This window comes from Pimephales promelas, chromosome 11, assembly GCF_988280905.1.
Source record: "Pimephales promelas chromosome 11, fPimPro1.hap1.1, whole genome shotgun sequence".
Taxonomy (NCBI): Eukaryota; Metazoa; Chordata; class Actinopteri; order Cypriniformes; family Leuciscidae; genus Pimephales; species Pimephales promelas.
Window position 1 is genome coordinate 17,465,015 of NC_142779.1, and position 18,270 is coordinate 17,483,284.

The window sequence follows — 18,270 nt, forward strand, 5'->3', positions numbered from 1 at the left end:
GAAACCTTTTGAAAACAGCTTGAACTCTACAGTTAGACATGTTTAGCCTATCTGTTCTCATTTTATTCTCCACTTATTAACATCATGTAAATGTGTATAAAGGGGTTTCTGATATTATGTGGCTCTGTGAGCTTTCTGTTCAGTCTCAGGGTTAAAAATGAACAGGGCTTGACAGATGAAAGATGCAGGACTGATGACAGGGGTGCATAGTGGTAAAAACAAAACAAAAATGTAGGCTACAGACGAACTGATGAATGAACGACTGATGAGGGAAGGATGCAATGGTGATGACAGAATGATGTGCATATTGAGGGATGTTGTACAGATGGAGGGATGATGATGGTGATGATGATGTCATTCTTTTAAGTGCGCAGCCCTACTGAATCCACATCCGGGTCCTGTGCTGCTGCTGGTGTGCAGAGATTCGGTCCCGAACACAGCGGACCAAAACAGCGGTCAAACCCGACCCTTTACACCTTCTAATTAACTTACATTCAGGACGCAGAATAAATGGGAATGATGCATCCCTGGTTTAAAAAGATAAGGGTGATCCTCTCGCTCACAGACTGAATGCAGAGCAAAACAATCCGCCAGCCTCTCTTTCTCTCTCACCACCGACGCGCTCAGTTTATATCTCTATCTTTCTTTTCGTCCTTTTCTTTTATCTGTTTTTTACCTCCTCCACTACAGAACTCGCCAGGACTTATTTTTAGTGGGTAAGTGTCTGCGCTCTTGTAATATACCTATGTGAATGACAGAGCTAGCCTGTTAGCATGTTTGCTAAGGGAGTAGGCGGGTGTTGTGTGAGCTCTGTGGGCTGACCTGCTGCATGTAGCCGTCGCATGGTGCATTAAGGGCCTCAGGTCTGACAACCCAACCACGATGCTTTACAAGGCCCTCTCGGTAGCATTTAGCCTGTCCTACCCTAAACATTAGCAGTGATAACCTGCCAAATCCTTAATTCATTATTTTTTCCGATTACACGCACTAACCTACTGAACGTCGTCGAATCATTTCAATCAAACTGAATGAACCCAAACGTCTGTGTTAGCATGAAGCTATCGTGCTACTCGCTCGCGACACCATGACGTAATGCGGAATAGAGAGGCGCGTGAACATGCGGCAGGTCTGCACGCGCAGACTTTCAGTTCAGTGCTGTACAACAGTGCAAAGAACATTGATTGCCCATATCTGATCGTAAAATGTGAACGTAATCTAGCAGTAATTACATTCTGCAGTTAGATCGGATTTACAGAGTGTGTACCTGTCAAACATTGTTCAAGGCTGGTGTTTGATTGTTGTTCAAGCGCACTGGTGTTGTGTTCAGAATGCGCAGTGATTGATGTGAGTGGCGAACAATGGTCAGAATACATTTGTACTCGTCTATTTTTAGTATGCGAGTGTGTAGTGTGCATAGCAGTGTGTTAGCTGACTGCCATACATGGTTGGAAACCCGTGTGTCTGCCTGCCTTTGCGACGGTGTGTGTATGTGTTTACACTTGTTACTTGAGCCTGGTGGCATGTCATAGTTTATTTCTAAACTGGCTACTGTGGCATGACATGACTTTTGTAGTATCAGTCATCATGAATTATAAATAGAGGCATTGTGCGGGCGTGTAACTATGTGTGCGTGTTCACACTTGATTCGTTAGCGTTAAAGGGATAGTTCACCCATTATTTAAAACTAACCCTTTAAACGTCCTATTAAAGGTTTTACAAATTTATTGTAGACCATCTAATTTAGATTTTTCTGATACATTTCTATTTGCGATTTCAAAAAACGTTTGTAGGCCTGCACAATTTTGCCTGTGAATTTAAATTAAAATGTTAATATTTAACTTCATTAATAAAGTGTGTTACATTACAGTTTTTGCAATGGTATTGAAAACTGCTATTATATGAGAATTTTGAAATTTTACAGGTATTGACTGCAGAAATTTGGCAACATGACAATCCTGTCGTGCTGCCCTATATCTGGCTCATTTGGGACACAAATGAAGATTCAGTTTGGCGTTGTGAGTGGCATAGACATGACACCCTGTTTTTTATATCACTCATCATTCTTGATCTTCTGTGTTCCAGATTCCTAAGCAACAGAGATGGGTGCATTTCTCGATAAGCCAAAGATGGAGAAACACAACGCAAAAGGGGACGGCAACGGCCTGCGCTACGGCTTGAGCAGCATGCAAGGCTGGCGTGTCGAGATGGAGGATGCACACACTGCTGTCATCGGTCTGCCCAACGGCCTGGACCCCTGGTCGTTCTTTGCTGTTTATGACGGGCATGCGGGATCGCAGGTGGCACGTTACTGCTGCGAGCACCTCCTGGAGCACATCACCAGCAACCCTGACTTCCAGGGTGGAGGTGGAGGAGGGGGTCCAGCCGTGGAGCCCAACGTGGACAGCGTGAAAACCGGAATCCGTACGGGTTTCCTGCAGATCGATGATCACATGCGGCAGATCTCGGAGAAGAAGCACGGTGGTGCCGACCGCAGTGGCTCGACGGCCGTTGGTGTGATGCTCTCACCCCGCCACATCTACTTTATCAACTGTGGAGATTCACGGGGGGTGCTGAGTCGCGGAGGGGCTGTGCACTTCTTCACGCAGGACCACAAACCCAGCAACCCCCTGGAGAAGGAGAGGATCCAGAACGCTGGTGGATCTGTGATGATCCAGCGCGTCAATGGGTCCCTGGCAGTGTCCAGGGCTCTGGGGGATTTTGACTATAAGTGTGTTCATGGTAAGGGTCCCACGGAGCAGCTGGTGTCACCGGAGCCCGAGGTGTATGCTATCGAGCGGTCGGAGGCGGAGGACGAGTTTATTGTTCTTGCTTGCGATGGCATCTGGGATGTGATGGCCAACGATGAGCTGTGTGATTTTGTCCGTTCACGACTTGAGGTGACTGACGATCTGGAGAGGGTCTGCAATGAAATTGTAGATACCTGTTTGTACAAGGTGAGTGAAACCAGACCTTTACCTGTGAGTCGGATGAATTCGTTTGTCTATTAAAAATGCTGAAATGATCACAATCTGGAGATGACTCAGAAAGCACACTTGTTGATGGTTTGCACAGTATTTTATGCAATTAGCTTCTGATACTCTTCAGAAGTTTACGGTTAATTATTATTATTTTTTTTTAAAGAAATGAATACTTTTATTCAGTAAGGGATACATTGAACTTTCTAGTCAAAGAATCCTGAAAGCAAATATTACTGTTTTCACCAAAATATTAAGCAGCACAATTGTTTTTCAACATTGACAATCGCAATACATTTTCCTTGAGCAGCAAATCAGCATATTACAATAATTTCTGAAGGATCATGTGACACTAAAGTCTGGAGTAATGATGCTGAAAATTCTGCTTTGAATATACTAAATTTAAGTTATATTAAGAGTAAATGCTTGTTTTAAATTGTAGTAGTATTCCTTCATATTACCGTTTTTACTGTATTTTTTACAAATAAGTTTTGCCTTGGTGAGCATGAGAGACATAAAGAAAAATAAATAAATAAATATTAGTGCTGTGATGTCAAATCACATTTGTTTACATAATAGATACACACACACATTGATGGGTTTTCTTTTAGTTCTACTTGGTTTTAATTAACCCCTCCCTTCTTCTGCGATTGGACAGGGAAGTCGTGACAACATGAGTGTTGTGTTGGTGTGTTTCGTCAGTGCACCAAAGGTTTCCCCTGAAGCTGTCAAAAGGGAAGCGGAGCTTGATAAATACCTAGAGAGCCGAGTAGAAGGTATGAGCTAACCTTTGCAAATGTGTTATTTAACAAAATCAATCATTCAAGTGGACCATACTTGATGGCTCTGAATTGTTGTTGATATAACAGAGATCCTGAAGAGGCAGGGGGATGATGGTGTGCCTGACCTGGTACATGTGATGCGCACATTAGCATCTGAGAGCATCCCCAACCTACCACCTGGAGGAGAGCTGGCCAGCAAGTTAGTACCACACTGTCTCTCCCTCTTTCTTTATAGTTCCAAAACCATGTGATATGTCCATTCAGCTTTTCTTATACACTAATTAATGAGGTTCAACACCCTTCAACTGTGTAGCGTATATCTGTTATATTTTACCCAAAATCAGAATTGCCGTTGGTTCACCGTCCTTTTAGGGCATGTTTGCTTGACAAATATGTACTAAAAGTGGAAAAGGTTTTCCTTCGCATTTTTCGGGTACAGATGACAAAATTTGTCAAAACGATCCCTGTTCACATGGATCAGTGAATACAACAAAAAAAAATGCTGTATTGTTCATGACAGGCCAGCAGTTGACGACGTCACTTTGTAAAGAAATACTACTCGCCTAAAGACTGAACACGTTAATGCGCATGACGTCAGTGTTTTCACAAATTCATGTTTACATGTAGCCATAACTGTGTTGTTTTCAAAAACGTGCACTTTAAAACCTGTTTTCAAGCCTCCAAAATTCCATTGTCGTGTAAATTAACAGCCAAAACGCCTAAAGTTTTAAATTTTTAATCGAAGATGATGTGTAAATGGCCCCTCAAAAAATATTTTAAAACCAAGGCCAACTGAACTTTAATGTCAAACAGACTTGGGTCTGAAAAGTTGCTGCACTTAAAGAATTGCATATTAATTTCCATTTTGTTTTGAATTTGGGCACAGCTCAGTAGGTTTTGCGAGTAGGGTGACCAGATGTTTACTATTATTACAACTAAATTGTCGGTCATTAAATCGTCGGTCATTAAATGACCCAACATCAGACATTAGGCCGGGCCTAAGTAACTTTTTACACACAGTGCCGCGACCAATTAATCACTCCTTTATGACTGTCTGCCTGCACTGTCCTCGCGGCTGCTGCAAGTTGAAGGAGCTGGCTGCAGGACGACTCAACCTCTACGGACAGTTTTAATGTTTTATATTAAGATTTTGCTGTAGTATAATTTTTGGTACCATTAAGGCCGGTTTCGGTATTCGGGACAACAGTGTAGATTTCGGGACTGTCCCGAATTTTTTGGGACTTCTAGTCACCCTATTTGCACGAGAGGACAACGTTCTTTCCCTCTCTTTCTTCTTTCAGAAGCTCATCATACATTTTCCTGTGTTTGTCATAGGCGGAGTGTAATTGAAGCAGTATACAACAAACTTAACCCATACAGGAACGAGGATACAGTGAGTACACCAGCTTGACCCTGTGTGTGTGTGCTGGGAGTTTTGCTTGCATGCTTTTTGTTGTGCTCTAGAATTGTCACATTGCACAGTTATGTTGTTTGTCACCTTCTCAAGTAGTCTAGTCTTTTGTTCTTTCATTTGTGCATGTTTCCATCCTGTTCCATATTATCTGCTCTATACTGATGCTGCCGGATAGGCTAAGCTGCGCTTGGGAATGGTTTGGTTGAGTGGAGGATGGAGCCCTTCAAATTTGTTGGTCAAATTAATTTTAGATTTATAAGAAATTCTTAAACTCTTAACAAACGTTTTTGAATACATTTGTCATTGATTGATTAGATGATTATAGCTTTCTTAATCCAGTACAGTAACAAAAAAGACCTCACAAAAGATGTGTTAGTGTTATATAGGCAGAGCTGGTAGATTACTTACAAATCGTAATTGGTTACTGATTACAAATTGCATGACAAAAATTGTAGTCAGTTACATAATCCATTACATTACACATTTATGAAAATATAATCGGACTACTTTTGGATTACTTTTGTTTATCATATTGATTTGTGTAGAATAATCTTGATAAAAAAATATATTCCATTATTTGTTATCAGCAACATAAAGTGCGTTAAATATTATGTCAGGGTTTTAAAAAAAAAACGTTTTAAAATAAAAACAATAAAAATAAACACTAACAAAAAGAGACATTTCTCTTTGTTTGTCTGCATGTCATGTGACGATTAAGTTAACCATTTTTATTTTTCATTGTTATTACTATTATAAAAATGGTAACGATTAACCATTTTTATTATTCATTATTATTACTATTTATATTGACAGTTTTATTATTGACATAACATACAAATTACAATCTCAGTGGGTACTTCAAGTAAATATAGTTGGTCAAAGAAATTTCAGCTGAGAAAAAAGTTGGGGAATCCCTCCATTGCAAGTACATATGAAATAATGTGAATTTGTACATTTTAAATTTACCTGAAAGACAAAAGCCTTCCCAAGACATTAATGCGTGGTTAAAAAAAAACGTACTAAAACTAAGTGATAATTCAAATAATAATTAACGTGTTAATCTGGAGTTGATTAGATTAGATGCAATGTTGAGAAAACACTGGTTGAATGTGAAATGATTTCTCCAGTGATCAATTGCTGTTTGGGTCTCAGTTTTCTGTGATCGGTTCATTACTAGCGGCTGGTCTGTTTGTCCAATTCCACAAACCTGGAAGACGTTCTAAAAGTATACAAATAGTAGGCATTTTTAAAAAGGAAAATTTAAAAGATGGATAAAAAATTAGTAGGGAGAATCAATGAATTATGAATATTTCACTGTCATTGTTAGAATAACATGTAATCAGTAAAAAAGTAACTGTAGTCTGAATAACAGTATTATAAAATGTAATATAATCTAATTACAAGTACTTAATTTTTGGAATTTGATTACGTAATTCAGATAACATGCAATCAGTACTACCATGCTCCGCTTATAGGGTTGTCATGAGACAAGATTTCAATAGTCAATTCCTGCAGGAAACAATTCTGGAATACTAATAGTATAGATACCACAGCAAAAACGAACATGCTAACACAGTTCTTTATTTTAAAAGTTAAATATTAATAAAAATGTTACCATATTCAATATGGTAACAAATTACAATAAGTATTCTTCAAGCACAGACTTCAAGTTTTTAAAGAAAATTATTCAAAAGTTAAGGACTGACAAACAAACAAATACAAACAATGAAACCAATTAACTTGACTAGATTAGCATTTTGACCAAGAAGTGTATTTGAATGTTTGTGGACATAGCTGCTCTTTATAAATGTGTTGTTTTATGGCAAATTTCCAAATGAATTGATACTTGGTACCAAACCTGTAGAAAGACTGGTATTGACAGGTATTTTTACTACAGTACTGAATACTGATACTTTTCGCATCATTTTTGGCAAATTCATTGTGATTTTAAAAATCCAAACATATCCAATGTCTTTTTTTTTTCTTTTTTTTTATCCAATTTCAGAAGAACTGACTGAAAATCAGGTACCTCAGGTGCTCTTAACTTCAGCACTTGATTCTGATGCTTTTCATGACTAGCCTTGACCTGCCACACCTCAGGCTGCTCTTTCAGGCCTTCCCAAAATAACAATTCTTCTCCTTCATATTAATTTTATATTTTGTTCATGTCATATTCATGTTTATTTGGTTTAGTTCACAGCCTGAATTGATCTGTTCACAACAGAATTGATCTGAAATGGAAAGCTTTTGTAACATTAATCACTACCATTCAAAAGTTTGGGGTCAGTAAGAATTTATTTTTTATTTTTGGGGGAAAGAAATTAGAAAATACTTTTATTCATCAAGGATGAGTTAAATTGATCAAAAGTTACCGTAAAGACATGTATAATGTTAGAAAAGATTATATTTTAAATAAATGCTGTTTTTTTTTTAACTTTCTATTCATCATAGAATTTTGGGGGGGAAATGGTACACGACTGTTTTCAACATTAAAAATAATAATTTATGTTTTTTGAGCATAAAATCAGCATATTCGAATGATTTCTGAAGGATCATGTGACACTGAAAACTGATGTGTAATCAGCAACAGTAATGATGTTGAAAATTCAGCTTTCAAATTACATTTTAAATTGTCATAATATTTCACAATATTACTGTTTGTCATTTTTTTCATCAAATAAAGCAGCCTTGGTGAGCAGAAGAGACTAAAAAATCTTACTGATCTAAAACTTTTGACCGGTAATGTATGTATATATAATCTCTGTATTTTTCCTCAATCCAAGGAATCATCCTTTTAAATTAGTCACAGCCGTGCATTTAATACCATTGAAAAGTTTGATTCAGTAAGATTTTAATTAAAAAAAAATTTAAAGAAAGAAATTAATAGTATGATTCAGAAGTTAAGACTTATTCAGAAGTTTAGACCATAAAGGCATATGTTTAAAAAATAATCTTATTTTAATGAATTGCTGTTCTTTTGAACTTTCTATTGATCAAAGAATCCTGAAAAAAAGAGAAAATTAACAACACAACTGTTTCCAGCATTGATATTTGATATTGATATTTTTTTTGAGCCCCATATTAGAAGGATTTATGATGATGACAATTCTGTTTTGCCATCACGTGAATACATTATGAACAGTAATACATAGTGCCATCAATATCTCAAATAATGAGTATGTAATTGATTGCTCTGCTTAAAGGGATAGTTCACCCCAATATGAAAATTCTGTCAGTAATTAGTATTACTAGGGATGCAACAATAGTTTGCCCACGGTTCAATACATACATTGATTTTTTTTTTTTTTTTTTTTTTACCACGGTTTGGTTTGGTACTGATGGTTTGACACATAAGAGTGTTTTTTTTATGTTATTCTATGCTTAGGCAATAGGAACAGTCAGACAAAAATGAAAACTATTTATTGCAATACTCCTTTATTTTTTTTAAAAGCTAAGAAAAATCCTCTAGTTCCTAGTGTATTGTATAATATAAAATTGAAAATAAACATTCATGTGAAGTTGGTAAACATAAATTGGCCATTTCAAATAGACATACTTGCACTTCAGTAAAGTGTTTCCTTTTGAGTAGGCTACACTTGTAAAACAATGCTTGCACAGTCATTTTTTTGTTTACCGTTTTTTCTTCCTCTGCATTGTACTCAATGGCAAAACCGAAATGTCCCCACACTACGGATTTGAAAGGCACCGGCGCGTCCTCGTACTGTAGCCTCACTTTATGTTAAAGTGTGGAATGATGGTTAAGCCGCGCGTCCGCCCCTAACTTTAGAGCATAGTGATTGAATATTTACTCGCGGGGAGGAGTTTGCTCATCTCAGCTCGTAGACGTACAGGCACACACAAACAGACAATTCGTAGAGAAATAAAACGCACATAAATTATTTAAACGTAAAACTGAAGGGAAAAAAAGCAATTCACAAGTACGTATTGAACTGTGGATGTCGTACAGAACGGTTCAATAATATATTGAGAATTGTGGCATCCCTAGTAATTACTCGCCCTCATGTTGTTCCAACCTCGTAAGACTTTCGTTCATCTTCAGGAAAACAAATTAAGATATTTTTTATTAAATTTGAGAGCTGGATCAATCCTCTGTAGGCTTCTAAGGGATTGAAACTTGCCGGCCCAGAAAAGTTAAAGACATCGTTAAAATAGTCCGAGCGACTTCAGTGGCTCAATCTCAAGTTCATCAAGCGACAAGAATACTTTTTGCGCGCGAAAAAACAAACAAAAATAACGATTTTATTCAACTATTCATATCCTTCTCTGTGGGCCCTCGAGTGCAGCGCTTCTGGATTGTACATCACACGCATCACAGACATGACAAGCCTACGTGTGATGTACAACCCAGAAGCGCTGGCTAGTTACACTATGTGAACTAAATCGAGGCCCACAGAAAAGGAAAGGAAATAAATAGTTGTTTTTTTGCGCACAAAGTATTCTCGTCGCTTGATAACCGTACGATTTTGCCACTGTAGTCACTTGGACTATTTTAACAATGTCTTTAATAACTTTTCTGGGCTGGTAAGTTTCGATCCCTTTGATAGAAGCCTAGGAGTGATTCAGCTCTCCGATTTAATGACAAAATATCTTAATTTGTGTTCCGAAGATGAACAAAAGTCTTACGGGGTTGGAACAACATGAGGGTGAGTAAATACTGAATATTATATATATATCATTTCTCATTTTTATATACATCTCATCTCTCACTTCTTTAAAAAAAAGTCCTGCATTTTACATGCTTTTCTCAAGTGCATCTCAAGTCCAGTTCACTCTGACTCTGCTTTTTTTTTTTTTTTTTTCCTGGAGATTGCTGTTCTGACCAAGTGATTGATGCTCCTAAAGAGGAGCTTTATTGCACAAAATCTTAAAATATCCTATTGGCACACAAACAACATCAAGTGTTGTAATTTCTGTCAGTTTCAATCAGCATATCAGTTTGGCCATTCCATCATTTCCATCAGCATTTCCTTGAATCATTTCTGATTTATCTTCATCTTGTTTCATACTGTGTTATACACACACACGCACACACACGCATTTTCCTGAGTGGTTGGCGGTTGGAGCTTGGTGGCATCTCACAGCTGCTCTCCTCTCTCCATTCAAGGACTCTGCATCCACGGATGACATGTGGTAGCCCCGCCACTTTAAACACTGCACAGAGTTTACAACCCTCCAGAACCCTGCACAACAACCTTTCCTACAGGACCCGGCACCAGAACCCTGCACAAGAACCCTCAACTACTACAGGACCTGCACAAGAACCCTACCACAGCCCAGCTCAGCTGCTCTGGACTGTTCGGAGGAGGAGGAAAAGGAAGGGAATGAGGGCTCCCTCCCCTTGTTCACAAAATGTTCCCTCTCAGTGCAAGGCAATGGTACCTTCTGGAAATGTTCTGCTTACTCTTTTGTCCCGCATCATTCTTTTCCCAAAACCTTTTATCCTTAACATCACCCTCTTAAAAAAATCCAACGCAACACCTTTTTTTTTTCCATTTAAATATATATATATTTTTTTCGGTGTAATTAATTTGATTCACATTTCCTTGTGTGTTTGTATATTTCAGCTTTTATTTCTGTGAAGTGCAATTGTCTTGTACAAAGAAAAAGCCTGTATCAAATGCAGCTCGAGTTTTAAGTTTATAAAAAAAGAAAAAAGGCACACCTTTGTGCCCTGCCTGCTTTTTGTTTCCTCTCTAACCGCTTAAGCCCAACACATCTGCCTCTCATCTGCCTCCCAATTTTAATTTTTCATTTTTACCCTTTTAAAAAAAAAAACTAAATATAACTTTTTGTATTGTTACTTTTTAAGTGAAACGGGTAAATGATATGGGCTCACAGCACAGTACAGTAAGCTTTTTTGTAAATCTCACAGCACAGATGACAGTAATTGTTATGTTCTCTCAGTACTACTGTTTTTCTTTTTCTGATGGGGTGGGTTTTTTATTTTACCGCTTATTTTTCTGAGGAAACCGCTTTAACTTACTTAAACTTAACTGAAATTGTGTGCATGTTTGTGTATGTAAGAATGAATGCATCAGATGAGAGATCAGTGGTTTGTGTTGTGTGTATGTGTGCGTTTAAGAGTGCATGTTTGAGCCACCAAACTATTTCCATAGTTAAAGGTGTGTGGGGGGGACTAAAACTGATTCTCTCTTTTATCATCAACACTAGAACTTGTCTCTACAGTGTTCTGCACTACTGCAGCTCTTGATTTTTAGTTTAAGTTGGCCTGGCTGGGAGCATCTTAGAGGATCACCTGTTCTTGCTGGAAAAAAGCAACTGTTAAGAAGCATCCAGAATTGAGACAGGCCATCTTAAAGGGATGGATTACCCAGAAATGAAAATTCTGTCATAATTTACTCACCCCAATGTTGATCCAAACCTGTATGAGTTTCTGTTGAACACGAAAGATGATATTTTAAAGAATGTGGTTAACTAGACAGTTCACAGTTGCCATTGACTTCCATAGTATTTTTTTTTCTTGGAAGCCAATGGCTACCGTCAATTGTTTCATTACCCACATTCTTCACTCCATCATCTTTTGTGTTCAGCAAAAAAAAAAAAAAAAAAGAAACTTACACATGTTTGGAACAACTTGAGTTTGAGTAAATGATGACAATTTAATTTTTGGGTGAACTAACCTTTTAAGTGAGCGTATGTGTTTGGCTATCAATGCGCATTGAATGAATGGATGTGTGAGACTGCATGTTTATTTTGCTTAAAATTATGTGGGATTTAATGGGGATATTTAGGCTTTTGACACAAATATAAAAGGCTTTAGCTATAGCTCTCACTCACCCATCTGCACTGTTGAGAGAGTGATGAGTGAATGCAAGTATTACATTCAACTCTCAGATTTTTCTTCTTCTACCATTCGCTTCATCATGTATTGATTTGTTGTTGTTTTTTTGGATGTGTTTTTTTTTTTTTCCTTAAAGAACAAATCCAGTGTGATGCAGTGAGCTGGCCTGGTTTTAGGTGGAGCCTACATGTGTTCCTCTGACCAATAGGGAGCGCAACAGAGTACTGTTTGCTGCTAAAGTGTGATTGAATCATTCGTTCATTCATTTGAATGCTCTTAGTTTATATTCTCCTGCACCTTTTTATCTCCCCCCCCCCAATGCTATATGTAACAGTTCTGAATTAATTTAATCGTGTTGTTTTCAGAGAGATTGCCGCTTGTTAATTTGTCCTAAGATTGTCTGAAATGTGACATGGTAAAATCAAAACCCCTGCGTCCTTACCTCCCCAAACTAAATCTTTTATGTATTGAATAGATTATATGAACAGGAATTCCCATGCGTCTGATAAATATAAGTTAGCTTTTTGTCTTATCCCGTATATTTGCATATACTAAAAAAAAAGGTTAGGTAAAATGATCACTTTGAGTCTTTTTCGTGAACTTCACAGGGTGATTTATTAAACTTCGAAACTAATATTGTAACAAAATGACAATCTAACAGTGTATAGCTAATGTAAACAGAAAGAAATCTCCTTGTATCCTCTATGCTTTCGGCTTGTTATAACACAGGCTTAAAGATAGTTGTGTTTGTGTGTGGAATGGTAAGCTGTGTTTTCCCCAGTGGAAGCTGGAATATTGTGTAATAGGAGGATTTACGAAATGAATCTAAAATTAACAGGAAAATTTAGGATGGTCTTAGAGGCCAAGATGTGTTCATGTGTCTTTTTAAGCTTTTTTTGCATCCAAAAAGCTGCGTGGAATCACTTTAGGAATGTAGAAATGAGGAACGACGAATCTTACTAGGATGCTGTTGGTTTGCTTAACCCTCGTTTTGGCTTTATAAGGACTTTAAACTCTCTCATGTGAAAATTGACTAATGACGTGACTCCGAGATGTTTTTTGCAATGCGTTTTGTTGTATTTATGCAGTTTTGAGATCCATAAATAGCTTTAGATTTCCCCTCATCGTTTGTAAGATGTCCAGATGGTTTTTAGAAAAAAAAAAGAAAAAAAAGCAGAAATACTGAATTTTTAGCTTCACGATAGTCATAGGTACAGGTCCATTAATTGTGGAGAGGTTATATAATGGCTTACAATGAAACATACAAGCCCATTTATAGGTGATAGAGATGTTATGAATGTGTTTTTATTATGGTTTGTCTTGTCACTCAAGTTGACAAGGGCATTTCACAAGGAATTTTAAGTGACGCATGAACCGTTGCATTTGTTAAGTACTCGTATATTTGCTTTCCATTTTCTAAATATGTGTCACAAACACTTCTGTGGCCCTGTATTTTAGTTTTATGCTCTGAAATCCTATTTCTGTGGTTGCTAGCTCTGTAGTGTTTGCTTGGTAGCTCATTTTAGTTGATTTATCCGGACCTGCCTTCTTATGTATAAACCAAGTGATTAATGCAGCCTTAATGCCTCCTGCAAAAACCCACACCCCAAACCCTTGGGCTTTACTCTTATATTACAGAGCTCTCTACACAAACACATCACTATTTTGTGCTAAAGGATAACTAAATTTTCTAGCACAGTGTGTAATCCAGTGGTTCGGCCTCACACATTCTTAGACACGCGTATGGTATTTTACTCTCGTGAAATCCCACCTCCTACCCCAACAGGATTATTTTTGCTGATTTCAGTCATCTGCTGTCCTCATAAGCTAAGCTATTTTTGTTAAATAATTGATATGTATATTTGTATTCATTTATAAATATGTACACAAAATGAAGTGAGTAATCAAGGATAATCTCTCCTCCCTGTAACCCACTGTGACCCACTGGTCATCATCTAACTGTTCCACTGTCCATTTTTGTTGTTTTAATCTTTTCAGACTGGAAATAAACCTATTTTATTTGAAAAAAAAGAAGAAAGATTTGGTGTAGTTTTTGGTTTACCCCTCCCCCCCATTTCCTTGTTAGTTTGATGATGCATATATTATGAAATTATACACAATTAGAAATATTAGAAATTACAGTTAACAATCATAGGTGTGTCCAAAATATTATACAAAAAAAAATGTTGTTGTTGCCTGTTTTATCAATATCTTTGAGGGTATGGGATTGGTACCCTACCAGAGATTTTTTTCTTTTTTTTTTTTAAGAAATTAATTAATACTCGTACTCAAAAGTGATCAACTCAAAAGTGACATTTAAAAAAATGTCTATTTCAAATACTGTTCTTTTGAACTTTCTATTCATCAAAGGATCCAGAACAAATGTAGCTGAGAAAGTCTAGGAAACTGAATTTAGCATTTGAGGTATAAATGAACAAGAGATTCTGCCAGTCCTGGTCAGATTACTGAGACTCTATGTATTTAATGGCTCTGGGAGCCCCTGGCTCAGTTTGAATTGTTATGTTGATTGGATTAGGATTGGTAACACTCTCAGGTAGCAGCTTCCTAAACCTGTATACTTCATTGACATGCTTTGTTTCAGAGTGTCTCCCCCTCGATGTAACTCTAAGGTATGGGATATACAATCAGGCTGACTGGATTACCATCTATGGAGAATTTCTGGTAACAAGCTGAATCCTGTTTTTCATTTACATGATTTGTTTCAGGGTGTCTCTCCACCTTTATGTAACTCCTCCCTCTCCCCCCAAAATATGCAGAACAACCATTTTCATCCTTGGTAATATTAAAAGAGCTTTATAAGATTGTGGCCAAAACTGGTACTGCAATCACCTTAAAATTACTGGGATATATCCCCTCCCCCGGGATTGGAGATTGCCAGATAGGCTGCAGGATCTTACATTTTTTTTTCTCCAACATGTGTGTATCTGCAGCTGTGGTAACTAGAGCAGAGCTGGCAACCCGGATGCTGCAACACTACTGACTTTGTCATTGGTAGATAGGTGGAGGGTGGAGCAAACACAACATGACAACATCAACATCAGTCAAGGGCTGCAACTTCACTTTTTAATTGACAATATCCTGGCTGGACTACTGTTGTCAGTAATAAGTATTTGAAATGAACATGATTTCTTAATATTTAGTGACATATCAGGGCCATTTTATGATTAATTGAAATACATTTCTTACATACAGCTCCTTTAAGAAATGTTTCTTTGAGTGAAATTTTAGCATATTAGAATGATTTCTGAAGGATCATGTGACACAAGACTGGAGCAATGATACTGGAAATTCAGTTTGTCATAACAGGAATAAATTACATTTTTATATTACAGATATTGAGTTAACTTTTTATTTATTTACTATTTATTGCAAAACCAGTTACCCTCCCCGTATTTGTGACCAACACAGCTTAAGGTAAAAAGTTCTTCTAATTCTTTTAATTTGCTGGCAGCAAACTGAATAGACTACAAATGGATTATAGTTAAAAAAAACCTAATGCAAATGGATGTAAATACTCACCTCTTAAAAAGGTATTTTCTTAGTAAATCTTTGCACTGGCCACCAATATGCCCCAAGATCTGCAGTAATAGGATGAAGATAATTCTGACCTCTAGTTCTTTTGGATTTTTGAGACCCCCTAATCTTAAGTGTAAAAGCCCGTTATGTGCCATTCTTAATTTGTTTTGAGATTTTGAGGTGGGCGTGCTCTCTTGCTTCTGAGGGAAGGGACTTTCAATTTATTAAAAATTACGAAGCAACAGAGATTCTAAATAGTAATAATGCTGGCAGCATTTCAGTCCAATGTTATTTTGCCCAACCAGTAAGGTTTTTGTGGGTGATTTGTTTTAGACTGGCCAATGTCCTTGAGAATTTATTAACTCTATAACAGATTTTTCGTTTACCTGATTAATATGAGTAATGATCTTTCATTTTGACATCAGACTTAAAATGGGAAAGCATCTTTTGTGCAACATCATCTGGATGTTACAAAAGTGCTAAATTAAAAAAGGGAGATACAGTGGAAAGATAAGATTATCATGCCTGCAAGAAATGTGTGTTTTTCAGATAAACGGATGAACTTTCTCAGCCAACCTCATTCTCATCACATATGGTGTTCCTTTTATATTTGGGTGGGATTTTGTGTCAATCTGTTAATTTACAAATCGGAAAAGTTATGGTTTACAACTATTTGGTTGTCTTTTAGCAGCCAGGTGGGGGCGCAGTGTGTGTTGGATAGAATGAGGAGTCTAAAATGTGAAGCCACTGTCAAAACCAAATTCGGTAACTATTGGTACATTTACAGCAAAATAAAAAAGAAGAAAATTGTAAATGGGTTTTAATATCTGATCCCCTCAAAATCTAATGGGTTTTTGCTAAAACCCTTTTGCTAAAGCGAGTCTACCAATGAATGCCTTTCATGTAGATTTTGAATTATAATCACACATATTAACCCAGGATCTAACATACAGAAGTGTATTTAAAAAAAGATATTTAGTATATGACTTTCTTTTTTGAGTGCCAGTGTTTTGTTTTTTGTGGTCCAATGGGAAGTCAATGATAACCAAAACTGTTTGGTTGCCAACATTCGTCAAAATATATTCTTTTATGTTTTCCAGTTCATACAGGTTTATAATCATTTGAGCTAAGCTCTCATCATTCTGTGATCAAATGGGGCTGCAACTACAACTTTTTAAAGCTATTTATACACCTATGTGAAGTTTAGACTGAAATTATAGTCAGAAATTTTCAATGCAAGTCTACAGGATTATTATACAACATAATTACAGCAGTGGATTGCAGAAAATAAGTGATGGAAATGATGACTACTCACCACAAGTTCGGCACAACTTTTTTACCTCTCAGGGCTTAAAAACACTTTCAGTCCTGACCTATAATGAAATCTGCCCTCTTATTGTTTCAATGTTATATGTGCACGTATCCATTTGCTTTCACGGATTCACCAATAGCCGACAGATAATATTGACTGTGCTCAGTCCTCTTTTGAATCTCTTCTCTCATATTCTCTTAGTTCTCGCTCATTTTCAAATGCATTTCGTTATGTGTCTATCTATCTTTCTCTGTTATTCTCAGTTACTTGAGGGCACTGACGTGTAAAGCAATGTAGCTGTTTTCATTCAGACCTATAGTAAAAGTTCTCGGGCATGTTTGTTGATGTTTTGTAGGAATTTCTCTCCCGGCCAGTGTGCTTTTTTTCTTTCTTCTCTGAATTTGTTTGCTTTGCTGTGTTTAATATTAACCCTTAGCATGTACTGTTGTCCTCTCTTCCTGTCTGTAGTAAATTCTCTCTATTCTTCTCCTCCAGGATCCAGACATCCTTTTCTTCAGAGGTTTCTTCTAGATACTGTGCAAGCCTTCTCATTTCCCCCTTTCTCCTTACTTTTGTCCTCCTTCATTTCAGTTTGTTTGTGTATGCTTCTAAGATTTTTAGAGATGAAGTATTTTAGAGATGAAGATAGCACTTAAATGTATTTTAGAGATGAAGGTAGCACTTAAATATATTTTAGAGATGAATAGCACTTAAAGTTTTGCATCTCCGTTTTGGTTGTTTTTATGATTTTGCTCAATTTTGACTCTGTTAGTCTCATATAACATATGACTATTTATAAATGTGACTTAAACTTGACAGCATCTTCCAGTAAGATAATACCGCTCAGATGTTTTGGTGTTGGTAAGATTTTTAAATGTTTTGCAAAGTAACCTCCTGTGCTCAACACGGCAGTATTTATTTGATCAAAAATACAGTAAAAACAGTATTGTAATAATTTTAAATAACTTTATTTTAATAGATTTTAAACTGTAAATTACTCCTGTAAAGGTAAAGCTGAATTTTCAGCATCATTAGGCTACTCCAGTCTTCAGTGTCACTTGATCCTTCAGAAATCATTCTAATATGATGATTTGGTGCTTATTTATTATTTTTTTAATTATTGTTATCAATGTTGGAAGCAGTTGTGCTGCTTAACATTTTTGTGGAAACCATGATTTATTTTTGATTAATTGAAAGTTCAAAAGAACAGCATTCATTTAAAGTAGAAATCTTTACTTTTTATTATTTATTGTAAATGCATTTTAGTTTTGGTCAATTTAATGCAGTTTTAAAAACATTTTTTTGTAAATATTATATATAAAACATTATATATAATTTAATATTTTTAATTAACATAAGATATATTGCCATAGCCTTAACGGAGCGATGCCATAAACATTTTGGTAACGCTTCCTTGTCCAGTTACC

At 36.6% G+C, this 18,270-nt stretch overlaps 1 protein-coding gene across 2 annotated transcripts; it reads left to right on the forward strand.

Annotated features, from left to right (window-relative positions):
- Positions 1-376: 376 nt before the first annotated feature.
- On the forward strand, positions 377-13,577 carry ppm1aa (protein phosphatase, Mg2+/Mn2+ dependent, 1Aa). 2 transcript variants are annotated; one of them, XM_089117130.1, is made up of 7 exons: positions 377-716; positions 2,083-2,954; positions 3,634-3,751; positions 3,845-3,956; positions 5,093-5,150; positions 7,177-7,196; positions 10,297-13,577. In XM_089117130.1, the coding sequence occupies exons 2-6, from the start codon at positions 2,100-2,102 to the stop codon at positions 7,183-7,185; spliced, it is 1,152 nt and encodes a 383-aa protein (XP_088973256.1). In that variant the 5' UTR covers positions 377-716; positions 2,083-2,099; the 3' UTR covers positions 7,186-7,196; positions 10,297-13,577. The 2 variants fall into 2 exon arrangements, with proteins under 2 accessions (XP_088973256.1, XP_039527887.2); XM_039671953.2 differs by lacking the exon at positions 7,177-7,196 and having other exon boundaries at positions 378-716.
- Positions 13,578-18,270: the final 4,693 nt, after the last annotated feature.